Raw genomic sequence first — 18,423 nt, 5'->3', positions numbered from 1 at the left:
CATTGGCTGAGACCATCAGATTCTCAGACAGAGAATTCTGTGGCTTTTATTCCCCCTTCCATGGGTATAACATCTTGGAAACCACTCAAGAAAAGCATCACAGGCCAATACAGGAAGGGAAGGAACAGTGTAACAAAAGCAGAGAAAAGTGAAGAGTCAATACCTGATAGTGAAAATCTTTAAAGGAGATAGAAATTTGTCTTTATGCCTGAGGAGTTATCCCTTTCATTTGCCAGCCAACTTCTTTTCTTTGTCCTCTGCTTTACTGCCTTCATTCTGTGCTCTTTTAAATACAGCAACATCCCCCAGCTCATCCCACCACCAAATGCCCTAGAGATCCCTGTCTCCTCAAGTCCAGCCGTAATGACCCACCCATTTCAACAACAACAGTTGTTTTTACTAGCCAGGGATGATGTTAATGTTTCATATATGTTACCCTCGAGACAAGGAACCCTAGTGGTGCAACAGTTAAGCAGCGTGGCTGCTAACCTAAAGGTTGTCAGTTTGAATCCACCCAGAGGCTCCATGGGAAGGGCAATCTGTTCCTGTAAAGATTAAAGCCAAGAAAACTCCGTGGGACAGTTCTACTCTGACACATGGAGTTGCTATGAGTTGGAATTGATTCTCTGACACATAACAACAACAACATCTTCAGGATAACTTCACAGTAGCTGCTGTTATCATTCCCTTTTTAAAAATGAAGATCAGAAGCTAAGAAGAGTTTGTTACCTTGACCAAGATCACACAGCTAGTAAGTGGCAGAGCTCTCACTCAAATCCTGGTGTCAATGCTGAGCTTGTGCTGTTAATTCTGAGTCTGCCTCTGAGTATTTTGCATATAGTTCAAAATTTTAGTATTTTCCTTTCACTGTACATGCTAAGGGAGTTCTGGTGACACAGTGGGTAAGGCATTTGGTTGATAACCAAAGGGTCAGCAGTTCGAACCCACCACCCACTCCATGAGAGAAAGCTGAGGTAGTCTGCTTCCAAAAAGATTTATAGCCGTGGAAATCCTATGGGGCAGTTCTATTCTGTCCTGTAGGGTCACTATAAGTCATAATCGACTTGATGGCAATGGGTTTTGTTTTGTTTTAGGTACCTCCTAAGCATTTTCTCATTGTTAGCAAATATTCACCAAAGCAAGGTTTGTACTGGCAGTTGTTTTTAGTTGGTTTCCAAGTTTTTATTCCCCCTGTTGTAAATAATGTTCTAATGAATATCTTTTTAGATAAATCTTGATTTCCTGCATATGTATTATAAGAGATAAAATGACTGAGTCAAAAAAGCGTGGATATTTCTAAGAGTTATTCACACATATTACTGTCATTTGGTTTGGCTTTAAAAGTTTACAGTTTTTAGTTTAAATATTGATTAATACTAAATATTTAATGGCTTATAGTTTTCAGCTGAGATTATTTTTATTGTGGTAAATATGTATGTAACAAAGCATTTCCCATTTAGCATTTTTTACATGTGCAATTGAGTGACATTAATTATGTTCATCATGTTGTTCAATCATCACCATTAGTCTTTTTACATCACGCTTTGGCACAAGGCCTCTCCAGGTGAGGACACACCCCTGCATGTGGCACGGGAGTGGATGGAGAGAAGCACAAAAGGGAACCATGAAGTCTCGAGTGGCAGGTCTGGGCAGGGCCAAAGAACTAGGGCAGGGAATGGGCAGAGCTGACAAGTGTATTGTAGGTAGAGGTGACACAGGACAGCCTGGAAATGAGAGTGAAGGTTGGAAAAGAGCCACTGAAGGAACACAAGACAGGAGTGAGGCAAGAGAGGGATTCAGGAGTATTACATGGGCATATTTATGGTAAAGGTACAGTCAGAAGGGTGGATGACACTCACAATAACAAAAGGGATGGTAGTGAGAGCAGGGAGCAAACCTCCTCCCATTCCTCACCCTGACTTATGAGTTTCAAAATGGCTACTTTTGAAGTGATGGTGTCAGTGATAGTGTCAATGCCTGCTAACATGGCTTGATGGGCACTTTTCCACCCTAGCACAGGTAATTGGTCCCATACACTTTGAGGTTCTCTATGAGACCAGATCATGTGATTTGTCATTATTTGTTTATAAGTCTGTCTTCCTGAGGGTGGGAATTGTGCATTATTCATTTTTATCATTATATAGCCATTAACAATACAGGCCAGATCTATTGCACTATTGCTGATGGCTATGAATGAAAAAAATTTCATGAATTATTTGCCCATTCTGGTAATTTCCAACTTCAGCACAGCACTGTACTAGTGGCTGAATGCTATGCTTTGGGGACCAAGCTTGACTGTCAGTGGAGCCTAAGCTGTGAGTGATGATGGACTTATACTGATGCATTCTCACTCCTTATTCGTAATGGCTTGTGAATAGGAATGGTGGATAGATTGTCACAGTGGAACAGAATGAAACTACAGAGGGGCAAAAATGACTTCTTGCATAGAGGGTGAAGCCAAGGCTCTAGCTTCAACATCATGCTAAGGGAGGTAAGAGCAATCAGATCCATGCTACCAAAGTCTTGGACATACATGTTTACAGGGGTCTTCCTCTCTCTATCCTTCTTGTTCTGTCTTCCCACAAAGGGCTCATCTTGTCTTGTGACTCTATTCTTACTTCTGAGCCCACGACTCCTGAATTTGAATCTTGAAGCTGTATGGAGACTTCATCGGTAACTAAACCCATCCCCAGCTGAACTTGTCTTTCAGTCTAAACCAGAACTACTTCCCAACCTTCCATTCCAGTCAACAACATCATCACCATCATAGGTGCCAGGCATGGTGCCAAGGAATTATCCCCCTTAATCCTCTTCACAACCCTATGATTACCATGACTTTAAAGATGAGAAACCTGGCACTTAGGGAGGTTGAGTCACATGGCAGGAAGTGGAGAGCCAGGGTAGCACTTGAGCTCACATTTCTCTGTTCTTGAACTTTTTTTTTTTTTTTCCTTACAACCTTGGGCACATAATTGTATTTTCTCAGTGTCAGAGTCCTCATCTATACACTGAGTGTAATGTTACCTAAGTCAGAATGTTGTAGCACTCAAAACCTGACCATGACTCACAAGTATATCTGCTGTGTGCAGTGCTCATTGGAGTTAATTGGAAATGAGGAGTTACACTCCAATAGCAATGTTTTAGAGTTAATTGGTAGCAGGAATAGGAAGAGAGTCTTCCTTGTAAGATTTCAAAGGAGTTGAGCTAACTGGACTGGGCCAACCCCTCTTGTTTGAATGTGAAAGGTTTACTCTATGTCGTGAGGTCTTCTGAACATCGTTTAATCAGAAGCTAAAACAAGAGTTCTCATTCTTATTCCCATGAGAAGGACAGAGGCTTCAAAGCCATCAAAATACATGCTAAAGGAAGTTTGTAGAAGAATAATACATTAATTGACATTTGTGTTGAGTGCCCTTTTACGGTCCACCCACTTATCTTTTCTGCATTGCAAATCCCTTGGCAAGTTGTTCTTCACTGCCTTCTGACTCAATAGTTCTCAAGTACACAGTCCTGGGAGCAATTTTTAACCACAAGGCACAGCCCTGTGTGCCTGCCTGTTCAGTTCATAACTGAGGATGAGATAAAATTCTCTCATCTTGTTTGCACTGCCAATTTGTTAACTCTTTATTGATTAAAGATCACAATTTGCTTTTCATCTTAAATAAGGGTATTCTGTATCTGGCCTTGTGTCTATGAATTATTGATTTATTATGATCTGTAAAAACTCTCTTGTCCCAAAAGTTGGGAACACCTCACATTCCTGATGGGTTTGGAAGGATGCTTATTCATCCTATACAGAATCAATGAATTACTACAACTTCTCCCAGGAGGCACTCTACAAGTCGAGAAAAAATTAGATTTAGATTTCAGTTTAGATGAAAACAGTCAAGGCGAGGAAACTCTCTCTTACTATCTATTATTTCATAGCTGGTTGATTTCAGCAGGATCTGTAAACATATGTAACTGCTGAACAAAGCTTCCACACTGCTCAAGATTTTCCTCCACTTATTTAGAATAGTAGTTGTCATGGCTCTTCATCCTATTTGCAAGTGCATTTTAAGAACATGTCCATCAGTTGGGCCATTAATGGAGAGCTTGTCTAAGTTCTTTTTTTTTTTTTTTTTTCTTTTTTAAATTTTATTGTGCTTTGGGTGCAAATTTACAGAGCAAATTAGTTTTACATTCACCAGTTCTCTGATCTTGAAGCTTTTAACCTGGTAAGGCTACACCACTACAACTAGAGTAAAACTTCTTCTGATGGTCTCATCAACTACATATGCCCTCTCATAATCCCTATTGTTTGTGCCACATATTTCCCTACCAGATTGAGTTCTCTATGATTTCATATCTTAGCTGGTCAGCCAGATTATAAATTCCCTAGAGGATGTCTCATACTAGATAATTTTCTTGCATTTCTTCATCCTGCACATGCTGGGTACAGAATAGATGTTCATTAAATTCCTGTTGAAGTGAGTTGCCCTCTGTAAATGAGGTTTCTGCTGACTAATGGTGACTCATAGTTTGCCAAAGTTGGGCTTGGGTGATTGTTTCTTTGGTAATTTTGTGAAAGCTGATTCCTTCATAAAACAGAAATCCATATGAGGCATGTGTGTTTGTGTGCATGTATACTCCTGCAGGGACTTTTAAGCAAATGTGGACAAGAGCTCAGAGTCAAGAAAGGACTCTGGCAGAGTTCCAAAGTATGTTACAACATCTTCCTAGCTTTAGTTACTATGTTTATTCACTCAGCCATTCAACATTCATTCTATGATATGTGTTGAGCTCCTGCTATGGACCAGACACCAAAACTAAAACCAAACCAGTTCCTTTGAATTGATTCAGAGTCATGGAGACTCCATGCATGCAGAGTAAAATAATTCTCCACAGAGTTTTCAAAGGCTGTGTCCTTTTGCAAGTGGATTCATTCAAGCAGGGCTTTCTTGCAAGGCACCTCTGGGTAGATTTGAACCACTAACCTTTCAGTTAGTAGTTGAGCACTTAACTGTGCTACCCAGGGACTCCTACTGTGGACCAGGCCTCAGGTTAAATGCACAGGGTACACAAATGAAATACATCCTGCTCTAAAGGGGCACAACTGTACTTGTGACTGGTGGTGGGCACTGTCCTGATTGTGTACTAAAATTAGTACTAGTGTACTAGTACAAGTGTGTTGCCATGAAATCTTCCAAACAGTTCTTTTCATCCTCATGTGGAAATGTGGCCCCAATTTTATAAGAAAAATCAGTGAAAAGTTAAGAGTTCAATTTATCAAAATATATTCAGTCAACCTTGCTGCCACACACTTCCATAGCTTATACTAAGCAATACAGTTAATGCTCCAGCTTAATGGAGTCAAAATAATTGAATTTTAATGTGATGGTTTTTATCATCTTCGTATGCCCCCTGGATGCATTATGCTTCCAAATGGTAAAAATATCACTTCCTACTCCTCCTCTCATGTCTTTAATTATCCCGTCTACCCAGAGGATGGTTATATTGCCTTGGCCTTTCAGATATGTTGTCCCTAGATCAGATTTGAAGTGTTCGCTCTCATCTGCAAGGACAATGAAATAATCTTACTTGTTTCCTTAAGAATATCTTAGACACTGATAGAGCCTGGTGAAAGTCCTGAGATTATGGCACCTACTTACCCTTCAGGCCTAGAATTGAACTCACTCCTATGGCTTCCAGCCAAACAATAGACGAGCATATGGGGTGAACATTTACAACAGGTAAATACACTCCTTAGAACCATCAATCATGAGAGCACAGAAGAGCAGTATTTGCACAGGAAGATAGCTCAGGGGGCAGGATTGCATAGGAAAGAAGGACACAGGGAAGAGGTAACTGCAGGGAGGAAGTGGAAAGAGAGGTGTTACATTGTGGGTATTGCAGTCAATGTCATAAAACAAAATGTGTATGAACTGCTCTATGGAAAATAAATTTGCTCTGTAACCTTTCACCCAAATCATTATTAAAATTTAAAAAAAAAAAAGAAAATGAAAAAGAATATCTTAAACATGAAAGAGTATATTATCTGTTTTCCATGCTAAGTTTCAATCACCATCTTTTAACCTGCATTATGGCAGGGGGAAAAAAATACTGCCATCAAGTTGATTCTGACTCAGAGTGACCCCCCACTGGGTTTCTAAAGTGGTAAATATTTACAGAAATGTATCGCCCTATCTTCCTTCTGTGGAGCAGCTGGTGGGTTTGAACGACCAACCTTCTGGTTAGCAGTCAAATGCCTTAGGCACTGTGCTACCAGAACTCCTTGCATTATGGCAAGACCCTACCAAAATTTTTTTTCAATAAGGGGATGGGTAATTCAGAACTAAACCATGGTTCTTGTGTTCTGTCTGTTATTCAGGCAGTACAACTGAGCACTGTTTATGGAGAAACAGAAAATGGAATCAAGGATATTTACCTTTAAGAGGCTAAACACAAATTGTGGCACCTGTATAAAATGGATTATGTATTAGACAGCAGTGGAGGTCCAGAAGGTAGTAATGGGCAACTTTCCATAGGGCTGTGAGACCTACACTATGGTCCATGGAGGATTTGTGGGTTATCTGAGTGGTCTTAAATGGTAGTATAGGCCCCTTTACAATGGGAACTTCTGTAATCTACTCCTTCTTTCCTCACAGAAATCAGTCACCTGGATCAATAGCCAAAAATTAGATTAGAATTTTTCAGGAAAAAAAAATGCTACCCCTAGGAGTTGTCAGGGGAAGCAAAATTTGTGATAGCAGGGAACTGGAGCCAGCTGGTGTAGGTCATTGGGAGAATGGATAGGTAAAATGTGAAAGCACCCTGTAGAATATTATGCTGCATAATATTATTCAATAATGTGTATTTGAATTACCAAAAATGAATTGGATGAATCTTAAAAACATAGTTGTTGTTGTTGTTGTTGTTATGTGCCGTCGAGTCAGACCTGACTCATAGCGACCCCTCCTTGGGCTTCCGAGGCAGTATCACTACGGAAGTAGGATTGCCCAACCTTCCTTCCGAGGAGTGGCTGGTGGGTTTGAACCGCCAGCCTTCTGGTTAGCAGTCAAGTGCCTTAGCCACTATGCTACCAGAGCTCTCTCCTTAAAAACATAGTACCTAATGAAAAAATAAACAGAATGAGATATATGCCAAATCACCTATGGATAACCAAGTGGACTCCACCATTTCCAGGCCATTTCACTGTGTCTCTCTACCTGAGGGCCTAAGATCACTCCCAGATAAACTACACCCTCTCCTCACTTATTGATACCATTAGGTTCCAAAGACCAGATCATTATGTGAAAATTGGCGTTACTCAAAAATGGAGAACTACATCAAATCACAAGATGGAGGATGATTGCATCATTATATAACTGCCAAATTACATCATTACTTAATGGGCAGATTACATCATCACATAACTGCCAAACTGCTGAGAATCATGGCCTAATCAAGTTGACACATAACCTTCACCATCACAGCCAGAGTTAGTTACTGCCAGACATATGTCATTAATGTGCAAAACAGTCAGATAGTAGATTTTTTACTATTGTCGTAAATGTGAGATATCGGGTAATGAGACAGTCGATTAGTGAGGAGAGAGTGTACTTATACCTAAATCCCTACCTCACAGTCTGTTTTTAGGAGAAATCTAGGCTAAAACAGCCATTTTAGAAAACTAGGGAACCAACTCATTATTTTGAAAGAGGTAGATAAAGACTCAATCCTTATACTTCAGAGTAAGAAAGTACTTGATTAGAGGAAATTTTTTTAAAGGAATTATTTTAATTAATAGATGAAGGAGTGATTAAACTATTAACATTTTGCAATCCTTAATGAATTAACAAATCTACGCAATGGATAATCAATGAGTATTAACATCAAAACAGATGACGAGACATTATGTTCTTCCAATTGGAAGTTTATAATACTACCTGTTATGGATAGAATTATGTCCCTTGCAAAATTTTGTTGTAAACCCTAACCCCTATAACCGGTCCATTTGGGAATGTTTTTTCTTTGTTATGTTAATTAGGCGGTATTAGTGTAAAGTACTAATTGATTTAAGATCAATCTCTTTTGAGATAGAAAATGAGCAGATTGAGCAAGCAACTAAGCAAGCAAGGAGAGATGGGGAAGATTGATGCCAAGCCCCATGAAGCTCTCCAAGGAAAAGTGATTCAAAACAGACAAAGACCTTCCTCCACAGCCGACAGACAGAGAAAGCCTACCCCTAGAGCTGGCACCCTGAATTCAGACTTGTAGCGTCCTGACTGTGAGAAAATAAATTTCTGTTTGTTAAAGCCACTCACTTGTGGCATTTCTGTTATAACAGTGCTAGATAACTAAGACATCACTTAAGAGAAAGTCTTGGAAAAAAAAATTAAAATTCAAACCTTGAATCTGATCAAGCCTCTAGATATAACAAAGAATTTGCAGGAAATACAAGGGATATAGGAACATGTTAAAGGACTTAAGGATGCATTAAGAAAAATCCAGAATGTAGGAAACTATAGGAAAAATAACCCAGTTTCTTTAACAAATAAATTGCAAGGGGCCCATGCTATAAGAAGGAGTTTTGGTGGCATAGTGCCTAAGGCATTTGATTGCTAACCAAAAGGCTGGTGGTTCAAACCCACCAGCCACTCCTCGGAAGGCAGATTGGGCAATCTACTTCCTTATTGATACCGCCTTGGAAACCCAAGGAGGGGTCGCTATGAGTTGGGGCTGACTTCATGGCACATAACAACAACAACATGCTATAAGAATTGCTCTCCACCTTTTAAGCAACTAGTAAAATCAAACCAAATATATAAAACAACTTTTTTCAGATATTCGACAAAAGATAGCATAAGAGTGTGATCCCTAAGAAAAGAGAAACAAACAAGTGAGCCATATGAGTCACCCAGCTTACTGCCTAAAGGCAGTTTCCAGGCAGTAAAACACACACACACACACACACACACACACAGAGAGAGAGAGAGGGGGCGGGGGAGAGAGAGAGAAACCAAGCAGAGTCAGCAGTCTTCCTGAACTGAGGAGATAAGATCAGAGTTCAGGGAAGCCAAGGTAATTAGAATTTGCAAGGTAGAGCAGTATCATGGAGAAGAGAACTACAGAGAAAGTATTCTAGAGATCTTCAGAGAGGTTGCCCTAAGTCTTTGGCTGAGTAATAAATACATGGGAATGAAATTCCAGAAGGCCAAGTAAAGATCTACCAAAAAGAAATTGAGTGGCAGGACCTCATATTATACAGTACATTTTGAAGGGTCCTCTGAAGAATCACAATTTAGTAGTGGAGCTAAATTAGCCTGAGAGTAAAGGCTGTCTGGACCCACTGCAACAAAACTTAAAAGCAAGTCTCCAAAGGGTCAAATGTATCTGCAAGTGATTTATTGCTGCACCAGAACAAAGTCCTTTGAAGAAATAAAACAGAAAACAGTGCTCAACAATATCAAATTCATAATGACAGGCATCCAATCAAAAATTGCCAGGCCTACAAAGAAGCAGGAAGGTATGATCCATACCTAGGAGAAAAGTAATCAGTAGAACCAGACCCAGAAAGGACAGAGATAAAGGAATTAGCAGACAAAGATCTTTAAAAAGCTATTTTAAGTATTATAAACATGCTCAAGAGACGGTCAAGAAAGCATGAACATAATAAGAAGAGAAACAGAAGATAGATGAATGGAAATCCCAATGGAACTTATATAAATGAAAAATATATATGATTTAGAAATATATGAAATAGAAAACACACTTAACAAATATTGCACAAAGATAACAATATGCTTTTTATGCTTTTTTTAACAATATGTTTTTATGAGAACACATTCAAATACAACACTACATATTAAACACATTAAAATGTCTATGGTGAGGTCAAGTAAATGGGAGTGAGTTATGGGGATAAAATGGGAAATGTAATTAATTTTTAAAAAAGAGGGTCCTTGTTCTGGTTACCTAGTGCCACTTTGACAAGAATATACCACAAATGGGATGGCTTGAACAAACAGGAGTTTATTCTCTAACAGTTTGGAGGCTTTAAGTTCAAGTTCAAAGTGCCAGGCTCTAGGGGCTGGGTGAAAGGCCCTCAACCTTGGGCTTCAGCTCTGCCTCCTGCTCCAGGTCCACTGAAGCTAGAGGCTTTTCTTCACTCAGACAGTTGCTGGCTGCTGAGACTGACAAGCCCAAGGTTGACAAGTAAAGGGGCACAGTCCCGATGTTACCAAACCACACAGCAGGCCATTAATTCAAATCCATTAAAGGTCCCAAGGTCAGCAGAGCATGGCAGGCTGCTGAACAACAACATGGCTATACTCAGGATTCAAGCATGCCATAAGCTAGAGACTGTTCCCCAAGGCTTGTCCTTATATACAGGAAGTAGACCACATCCCTAAAGCAGCTACTCAGCTGCTCACAGTAGATTACACCATGGAGTTGATTACCAGTCTCATCATGGGGAATACTATATCCAGCTGCCCAGCCACTCAATCAGGCCCAGCCAAGTTGACATACAAACTTAACTACCACAGACCTGGAACAAATCTATTGTAATAAATGTCATGAAATGAGGAATATAATTAATTTAACCCTCAATACTCCAGGGAAGGAAGGAATGCAAAAAAGAAAGGGAAAAAAAAAAGCGATGAGAACCAAAGTTTGGGGGATGGCTAGAAGCACCTCTGAGCAATACCCAACCAGACCCTAGACATACCCAGAGCTCAAGATACAGAGATTAAGACAGTATCAGACTAATGATAATAAATGACACTTATGTAAAGCTAACTATGTGCCAGACACTTTTCTAAGTGGTAGCCACATATTAGGAGCTCTGGTAGCATAGTACCTAAGGCACTTGACTGCTAACCAGAAGGCTGGCAGTTCAAACCACTCCTCGAAAGGAAGATGGGGCAATCTACTTCCATAGTGATACTGCCTTGGAAACCCAAGGAGGGGTCGCTATGAGTCGGGGCTGACTCGACAGCATATAACAACAACAACAGCCCTATGACGAAAAATCCCAAACAAACCTTGATATCTCATGAATCAATGGAAAGTAATAGTAGGTTGTACAAATCTACCAGGGCATTGTAAATGAGGTTTGGACTGGAATCTAAAGAAAAGTTGGGCAAAGAAACATAGCTACTATCAGGGTTTGGCTGAGGTTCTTTCTTTGAATGCTAGTGGCTCCCAATGAGATCAAGGGTTATTGTATTGAAATGGAGATAATTAGGTACTCTGTAGAGTCCACTACACATTTGAGTTAGAAGAAATCTTAGATAACATCTAGTCCAGGAGTTTTAAAAAAAAATTAAGGAAAGGATCCTTTATATAAGCCAAATCATAAATGTGGCTCCAACATACAAAAGATATGCAAGAGGGGCTGCTCTGGTTGTAGGGTCTAGTCTTAACCAGGCTACTTTCCTATCCCTCACCCTATTTCCCACCACCCATTTTCCACTGTGTCTCCCAGGGTCCACAGCCCCATTTTACAATGCAGAGGATGATGCCCTAGGGACCTACTCAGTCACACCTTAGCGTCTTCCAACCTTAAGCCCAAATCTTCCCCACACACACCTCCCTGCCCTTGCCCCATGAAGTTATGGGCAAGAGCAGACCAGGCACATTCCCAGGATGCCTGCTTTTTGTTTTAGTAACAGCTTTACTGATATATAAGGATCCCTGGTGGGACAGTGGTTAAAGTGCTGGCTACTAACCAAAATGTCAGGGATTCACATCCACCAGCTGCTCCACAGAGAAAAGATGTTGCACTCTGCTTCCACAAAGATTTAGACTTGGAAACTGAGGCAATTCTACTCTGTCCTATAAGGGTTGCTGTCAGTCAGAATTGACTTAACTGCAGTGAGTTTGGCTTGGTTTTTGTATATAATTCACATGGCACAAAATTCACCCCTTTAAAGTGTACACTTTCTCTCTCCAAGAATTTGCCTGGTCTGGACATTTGATGTATGTGGAATCATATGATATGTGACCTTTTGACACTTGGATTTTGGTGAGAATTTTCAGGCAACAGAACATCGCTGTCTCTTCTGTTCCTTTTATAGTGCAAGGCATCCAGACTACTTTATAGACCTCAGCCAAGAACTGAGGGTCTTACCCCTGTCATAGGAGTGGCCAGCCAGAATAGAGAGACCCTGATTACCTAAAGCTGTGGGGCAGTTGACCCTGAAAGGTAGGCAAAGGCTTTTTGCAGAAATATTCAAAGTAACAGCTAACTAAATGGATGACAAGGTTCAGCCAATCAAAATTATAACCATATCTTTGATACATAAAAAGCCTCTTTTTATGATTTTTTTTCTTTAATAAGTCAAACTTAATATGTTGACATTGGGTAACACTGGGAGGCAGAGTTATAGAGGGCAGAATGTCAGAAGAGTCACTTGGTCACTTTAAGTCTCAATTTTCTTATCTGTAAAATGACAGTAATGATGCCTACTCTGCAGATGGTTATGAGGATTAGAAATAATGAAAGTGCCCAGTGTGTGTCTGAAATACAATGGGTGTTGGATAGATGGCTAGCTCTGTTTGTGAGGCAGTAGAGACGGTGGTCTGCAGAGACAGCCAGACCTGGAGGTGAGATGGATCTTTAACTCACTATCTTCATTTGTAACGTGGAGATGGTGATAGAACCTACCCCATAAGGTCATTTGGAGGATCAAACAAGGTGATACTTGCAACCGAATAATCACCATAGTTAGGCACTAGTCTAAGCATTCTGTATGTATGAACTCATTCAATCAGTCCTTCACTAGTCCTAGGAGTTAGGTGCCATTATTTTCCCCATCATATATTTGAGGAAACTGAAGCACAATTTACGTGACTTGCCCAAGGTTACCCAGTCAATTAATGGTAGTGCTGGTATTTGAACCCAAGCATTCTGACTCTAGTGCTCACATGCTTCACAATAATTCTAGGCTGAAAAGCTTTTAGCACAATGACTGACACGAAAGAAGTCCTCAATAAGGAGCAGCTATTGCAATTGTGAAATAATAATAATAGACATGCTTTGAGTGCCTAAGGCATTTGACTGCTAACCAGAAGGCTGGCAGTTCAAACCCACCAGCCACTCTTTGGAAGGAAGGTTGGGCAATCTACTTCCTTTGTGATACTGCCTCAGAAACCCAAGGAGGGGTTGCTGTGAGTTGGGTCTGACTTGATGACACCTAACAACAATAACTTATTGGGTTAAGGAATTTGACTAAATCCTAAACTTTATCTTTGGTAGAAGATAGAGGCTGAGTCTTACTCATCTTTTTATCCAAAAGTACTTGGAGTACAGTGCCTGGCACAGATTACATGTTGCTAGATGAATGAATGAGCTTCTCAAAATGATATATTTTTCAGTATATGACATAGTGACCCTTTTGCGGAAGGCTAGCACGGCTGGAGAGGGCACATTTGACTCACTTTGCCCAACCCTTTGCTTCCTAGGTCACTAAAGGGCCATGATTCTCATAATTGGTCCACTCTTGTTGCATATTCTACATTCACTGGCTCTACGTACCTCTTATCACCTGGCTTTAGACAACCACACTAAATACCATGGCTCTCTCCCCCTATACACACACATACACACATACAAACATACATGCACACACCTGGTCCCTTAGACTCTAGGTCTTTCCCTCTTTATCTTGCACAATATTTGTTCTCTTCCTGTCAATCTTGTAATTGTTTCCTCAGACCTCCCAGTTCACTCATATATCCATGACTTTGAATGTCAAAGAAATTGAACTCCTTCTTTCTTATCCCTTGATTATTTCTAATCAAGGTATGCAACCCAAGATATGACTCTCCAGCTGCAGAGGAGGAGTATGCTCAGGACTTCATCATCAACACATATAAAATCACTCCCCATTGGAACTGACAGAAATCCCCTCATACCTTTGTGAGAGACCTGGGGTTTCTCCTTTGCAATTTAGCATCATAGGGCTCTCTGGGATTCCTTCAGAACTGGTCACATGGAGCTCTGGACTCCAAGAGTGCACAGATAAGCCCACTGCACACATCACACACATGCACACAGAGTGCATCAAGCTTTGTTCCACAGAGAGTTTCTATACAGATGATCTGAACACTCAGTAAACACTAAGTTATAAGCAGATCTGGTTTCCCTGGATTGGACTAGAGAATGCTGTTAGCATTGACCTCTTTCTCCAAGTAACAAGAATAATAACTTCCTGATTGTGACACAAGTCAGGTACACGGATGTGTATGCCAAGAGGCTGAGAACTGGCCTAGGTGTGGGCATTTAGGTAGGAGAGAGAACCAGGAGCAAGAGTCTGCACTTTTCCTCTTACCTCCAGTGTGTGAATCATTTCCAGATGTCAGTTCCTTCAAGATTCTTCCTTCTCCCTCCCCTCTTCCTTCTGCATGCTCCTCTTGCCACGCATAAACCAACTTCTGTTTTCCTTCCTTTCCCCCTTTTTCAGATTTTCTTCTACTAATTTGCCATCAGGAGCTCTGGTAGCGTAGTGCCTAAGGCACTTGACTGCTAACCAGAAGGCTGGCGGTTCAAACCCACCAGCCACTCCTCGGAAGGAAGGTTGGGCAATCTACTTTTGTAGTGATACTGCCTCGGAAACCCAAGGAGGGGTCACTATGAGTCGGGTCCAACTTGATGGCACATATCAACAACAATTTACCATCCACCCCCTACCTGAACAGCCACTTTCCTATTTTCCTCAAGCCCCTAAACTTCCAGGTCCCTGAAACTGGTGACAACTCCAAAATCAAGGTAATTTTTTTTTTTATTTGTTTGTTTTTAAATCAAATTAATTTTATTATGATACCATCTTGTTGTGGCCCACAGCCTATACCACAACTCAGATTCACATTTTCCTTCATGTGCACATCATTGTTAAGTCCATTCTCTGTGCTCTAGATGTACTAATCAGTTTGTAAGTTTTCTAATTATTTGGGCTCTCATCTCCTATCTTGGACCTGGACAATTCTCAGTCAAGCTCTTAGGAATATTCCATTGGACTAGCCAAGCTCAGAACAAAAGAAGAGTGCCAGGTCCGAGAAGTTCTACCTTTAAAGTACTTCAAAGTGTGTTAATCCTAAGGTCAATGATGGGACATTTTAACTGGAAAGGGCTTCCTTCCAAATATCCCTTAATGGAAACTGGATGAGGCTGGTGCAAGAATGATTCAGAAGGGCCACTGCATGAACTCTTGTATTATTATTATTATTTTTTAGTCTTTCTGTGGACCGTTCCCACTCCAGGGCAGGTCTTCTTACCTGTGCACATGACGGCGGCAAAGACCCAGCACTGCCCATAGCGCACTGGCTGGAAGCCCATGGCGTGCCACTGTTTCAGGATGGCCACACTGCCGGTCCACTCTGCAGGGTTGGTGCCATCTGAATAATTCTCACTCCAGTTTCCATTGAGTACCCCATTGTCATCATTGCTGTTGATCTGAAGAGCAGCCACATACAGAAACATTAGAAGCATCTTTTTATTCAGCAAGACATGATATGTGGCTGATTTCAAAAGCCCATGGGCCTGAGACAAAAAGAAGACTTTTGACCTTATTTTACCTGGGAATTTTCAGACCTACTGGGTAAAGGAGTGGGGGCAAGGGGTTGGCTATTATGACTTGTGCTCCAATATTAATTAGTTTATGATTCTGTTTCTATCCACTATTAAAACTCTCCAGGCAAGACCTTGCTTGGTTCTGAGAGCTTTTAAAAATACTTCAGAATAAAGGAAATCTAGGAACAATTAGACCATTTCCCAAACTGGAGCTACACTCAGTCCTTCCCACAGAATTTTTTTTTTTTTTTTTAATTGTGATTTGGCTGAAAGTTTACCAAGCAAATTCATTTTCCATACAGCAATCCATATATATTTTGTTTCATGACATTGCAATTCTCATCATGCAACAGCTTTCTTCCCACTTCCTCCCTGTGGTTACCTTTTCCCTGTGTCCTTCTTTCCTATGCATTCCTGCCATCTGAGCCATCTCCCTGTGCCAATACTGCTCTTTTGATCTCCCATGATTGATTGTTCTAAGGAGTATACCTACCTGGTATACTCCTTAGAACATAGGAGTGTTCTATGGTATACTCCTGGTATACTCCTTAGAACATAGGAGTGTTCTAACCTGGTGTAAATGTTCATCTTATAGTCTTGTCTGTTGTTTGGCTGGAAGCCATTGGAGTGAGTTCAACTCCAGGCCTGAAGGCTGACTAAGGACCACAGTACAGTCTTGGGGGTTTCAGCAGTGTCTATCAGACCTTCCTACACAATTTGGAATTAATAGAGATGAACGTCCATGCCCAGCTATTTCAGAACTCAGTTGAGAAAACCTGTTATTCCCACATTCCAGTGTCAGTCACATCCAAAATGGTTTTGCCAAAGGTCCTCTTGACTCTTCAAACCCCCATTGCAGGAGGCAACTGTGAGTGGGCAGGGCTCCTCCCCCAGACAGCTTCCTCCCTTCCTGGACACACCCAAAACTCACCATGGCACACACCACTCTACTGATGTAGACAGGACTTCCACGTAGGACGCAGTCTGTGGCTGGGTCAATCTGGAAGTTCAGGCTCTTGTCTAGCAGCTTCAGGCAGATGTCTATGATACTCTCTTCGAACTACAAGGGCAGAGCCAGAGAGATGAGGCAGGGGCCTATGCCTGGCACATGGGTTTATGAGTAGAAATACATGATCCGCTCTCTGATGAAGTGGGTTCACAGAATTCAGATTCATTTGGGAGGTAACTGTGCTAAGCAGAATGGCCATTAACTACATCTTAAGCAGGTCAGGGCTTCAAAGCTTGCCCTGCAAGTCAAACTCCATGCTTTTCATTTGGAAAAAATTGCTGCTACTGCTGGTTCTGTTGGTTTATTTTGTTTTTTTCCCAACAAACTTGACTTGCTGAAAAGTTTGTCTCTCCCTCTCCTCTCTTCAGTCTCTGCACTCCTAGAACCCCTGGCATATTCTTACTAAAAACCACATTGCCTCATCTTCCACACCCATCTGCTGACCTAGCTCATGACTGGCAACTATTACTGAGGTGATGGCACCAACTTGCTACAGCACCCATGATTCAGTGGGGCTCTAGACTGTTTAATTGTACATGAGTTATGGAAACTTCCCACCCAAGGCATGCTGGCTCTTCCTTGCCCTTCAGGCTTGACATGAGTGCCACTTCCAGTGAGACCTTGCTGAGCCTTGTTTAGCTCCACAGTGCTGCTGGGTATGTCCCCTCTACTCATCAGACTCAGTTATAGTGATGCAGTTGAAGACTGACTGTCTTCCCCTCCTGAGTGTGCACTCTGCCAATCTACAATTCATTTTCACAGATCTAGATCCCAGACCTAGCCTAGTGCTCAGCACATAGCAGAGATTCCATACATCTTTGTTGTATCAGTGTGAATGAATGGATTTATTTCCATATAAACTGAGTGACAGAATTTGGAGGCTTCCCTGATACATCTTCCCCATGGAAGAATCTAACCAGTTTACTCTTTGCTTTAAAGCTTTCAAAGGCTCCTTATGTCCTAGAGAACCAATACTCTAACCTCTTACAAGGCTGGCAAGACCCTCCCTGATCTGGCTACCACCTACCTCTCCAGTCTCATGTCTCAATAGCCCCTGCCTCACCATTTTTGCTCCAGCAATATCAGACTCTTTGTAACACCAATGGCAGGCCATACCATTTCTGATCTTTGTGTCTTTGCTTAAGCCTTCCATCTGCCTGTAATATTCTTCCATCCTCCCTTTACTTGGCTAACTCAGTATAGACACCAACTCCTCTTCCAGAAAACTTCTCCCAGTGACCCCCATGCCTAACTAAATATTCTTCCTCCAGACTCCCAAAACCCCCTTTATCCTTCTGTCAATCTTTACATATCCAACCACAAGTTTGGTAAGTGACTTACATATATGTCCCCACTATGCTGTGGGATCAGGGACAATGTTTTATTCATTTTTATATCTACAGCACCTAGCACCCTTCCTGGTGCTGAGCAGACATTCAATATACTAAAAAAGAAAGACAAAGAGTAAGGCAAAGAAATGGGGCTCAGAAAGCAGCAACTGCTCACTTCTGTTTCCTGCAGATGACAGCAAACTCCTGTTCAAGGGCTCTCCTTGACCTCCAATCTGTCCATGATGAATGAGCAGTTGGGACTGTCATATGGGGGCAATTGAGGCTACCATGTCTCATCTTAGCTATAGACAAACTGGGGCCCAGGCTGGGCCTGAAGACCATATGTATCAGAGTTCTATCTGGTCAAGGCTAGGAAAGGAACCCATATCAAACTGAAACAAAGCTCCACAAGGAACTCCCAGCTGATCCTCTCCCTCCCCACAGTATTCTGGTGCCAGGGCTCAGCCAGAGCACCCTCTCCTCAAATCTTTCACTGGTCTTCCTGGAGCATCTGCTATGGGTCGAGC

General features: G+C 41.4%; 1 protein-coding gene across 1 annotated transcript in view; it reads right to left on the bottom strand.

Annotated features, from left to right (window-relative positions):
• TGM5 (transglutaminase 5) overlaps window positions 1-18,423 on the bottom strand; it is a 42,235-nt gene that overhangs the window by 9,496 nt on the left and 14,316 nt on the right. The window contains exons 5-6 of the mRNA XM_007935264.2: window positions 16,488-16,616; window positions 15,262-15,439 (exon numbers count right to left, since the gene is read on the bottom strand). Coding sequence (XP_007933455.1) covers window positions 15,262-15,439; window positions 16,488-16,616 — 307 coding nt within the window. The remainder of the gene's footprint in view (window positions 1-15,261; window positions 15,440-16,487; window positions 16,617-18,423) is intronic.

This window comes from Orycteropus afer, unplaced genomic scaffold (genome assembly GCF_000298275.1).
Source record: "Orycteropus afer afer isolate SDZICR_OR568_19922 unplaced genomic scaffold, OryAfe1.0 scaffold00026, whole genome shotgun sequence".
Taxonomy (NCBI): Eukaryota; Metazoa; Chordata; class Mammalia; order Tubulidentata; family Orycteropodidae; genus Orycteropus; species Orycteropus afer.
The sequence above is the reverse complement of the archived record's forward strand: the minus strand, read 5'-3'. Positions and strand labels throughout refer to the sequence as shown.